Source organism: Octopus bimaculoides, chromosome 14 (assembly GCF_001194135.2).
Source record: "Octopus bimaculoides isolate UCB-OBI-ISO-001 chromosome 14, ASM119413v2, whole genome shotgun sequence".
Taxonomy (NCBI): Eukaryota; Metazoa; Mollusca; class Cephalopoda; order Octopoda; family Octopodidae; genus Octopus; species Octopus bimaculoides.
The window spans coordinates 13,856,657-13,858,335 of NC_068994.1; the positions used below are offsets into that span (position 1 = coordinate 13,856,657).

General features: G+C 35.1%; 1 protein-coding gene across 1 annotated transcript in view; it reads left to right on the plus strand.

Annotated features, from left to right (window-relative positions):
• Positions 1-1,679, plus strand: part of LOC106880782 (protein slit) — a 108,936-nt gene that overhangs the window by 42,283 nt on the left and 64,974 nt on the right. The window contains exon 6 of the mRNA XM_014930899.2: positions 1,359-1,430. Within this exon, the coding sequence (XP_014786385.1) occupies positions 1,359-1,430 (72 nt within the window). The remainder of the gene's footprint in view (positions 1-1,358; positions 1,431-1,679) is intronic.

The following is a 1,679-nucleotide window of genomic DNA, read 5'->3' on the forward strand; positions in this document are numbered from 1 at the left end:
AGAGTAGTACAAACTTGTAATTTAGCCTGGCTCACTCCAACTTTTACATCTTTTTTAAGACAGTCTTCAAACAGTTTTCAAACATCATGTCCGTTAATCAAGAGCGGTGAGCTGGCAGAAACGTTAGCACGCCGGGCGAAATGCTTAGCGGTAATTCGTCTGCCGCTACGTTCTGGGTCCAAATTCCGCCGAGGTCGACTTTGCCTTTCATCTTTTCGGAGGGTTAATAAATTAAGTACCAGTTACGCACTGGGGTAAATGTAATCGACTTAATCCCTTTGTCTGGCCTTATTTGTCCCCTCTATGTTTAGCCTTTTGTAGGAAATAAAGAAATAAGAATCGTTAGCTGGACGAAATGCTTAGCAGTATTTCGCCCGTCGCTACGTTCTGCGTTCAAATTCAGCCGCGGTCGACTTTGCCTTTCATCCTTTCGGGATTGGTAAAATAAGTACCAGTGAAACATTGAGGTCGACGTAATCGACTTGTCCCTTGTCCCCAAATATCAGGCCTTATGCCTATAGTAGAAAGGATTATGTCCGTTAATCAGCATAAAACTTAATCAGTTGTAAAATATCGCTTTCTGTTTTAACGTTATAGGTAATCACAGGTGCACAGTTCTCGATGTATAAAAATGAGTCATCTCCATTTAACTGTGTATTATTAAGCTGCTCATAATGGGCAGGTGAATAAACATAGCTCATGTTTATATCACGAGATCTCTACTCTTGTGATTTGCCACAATGCTAAAATGGAAATCAATATATACTCTTTTTTTTTTTTACTTATTCATATGTTTTTGACGATTGTTTTAAGCTTAAAGCAATCTATTTGTAGTCATTAGTTTGTATTACTTAATATATTCAACTCTACAATTTGTAAAAGCGCTAGATTATCTGACAAACGTAAGCCTTTCTGAATATTGCGCTACTTCGCCCGCCATCTTGTATATAGCTCACAAACAGATCAACGATTCTAAACTATGACGAAAACAACATACAATTCTCGCTGGCAAGAGCAAAGTTTTTAAAACACATGACGAAGTTCGAAGAATTGTTTTGGCACAGCTATTGACATTTTCCATTCAAAGAGTTTTAACCCCATATTCACATGCTAGTATATAGACTGTATAGCTTTATTTGCTTCAAATTCCACCTGTAAAAACGATTTATTTCACGTATCTCGAAGTATCTTAAAAATATATAATATATGTACAGTATATATACTAATATATATGCGTATATATTATATGTATAATGTACGTATATAGATATACATGTGTATGTCTGTATGCAAAAACAATGAAAAATATTTTTGTCATTTCACTTGTACTAAATCTTAATTCTTTCCTTTTCTTGCAGCGACTTGGGCAACAATCAAATATCATTTGTAGCCTCAGACGCCTTTGCTGGCTTAACTTCACTAAACTCATTGTAAGTATGCGTCCATATACTGATATACAAATGTATGCGTACGTGTGTATATGCATACATATATAAATACATATATATATGTATGTATACATGCACTTATACACCTACGTGCAATGCATTATCTATAGACACAAATGCATATAACCATATGTGCATGTGTCCATGTACATTATATATATATATATATATCAGCATGTCTTCACCACTACAGTCTTACCAGTTTTTCATTTTTCTGAATATTGCGCTTCT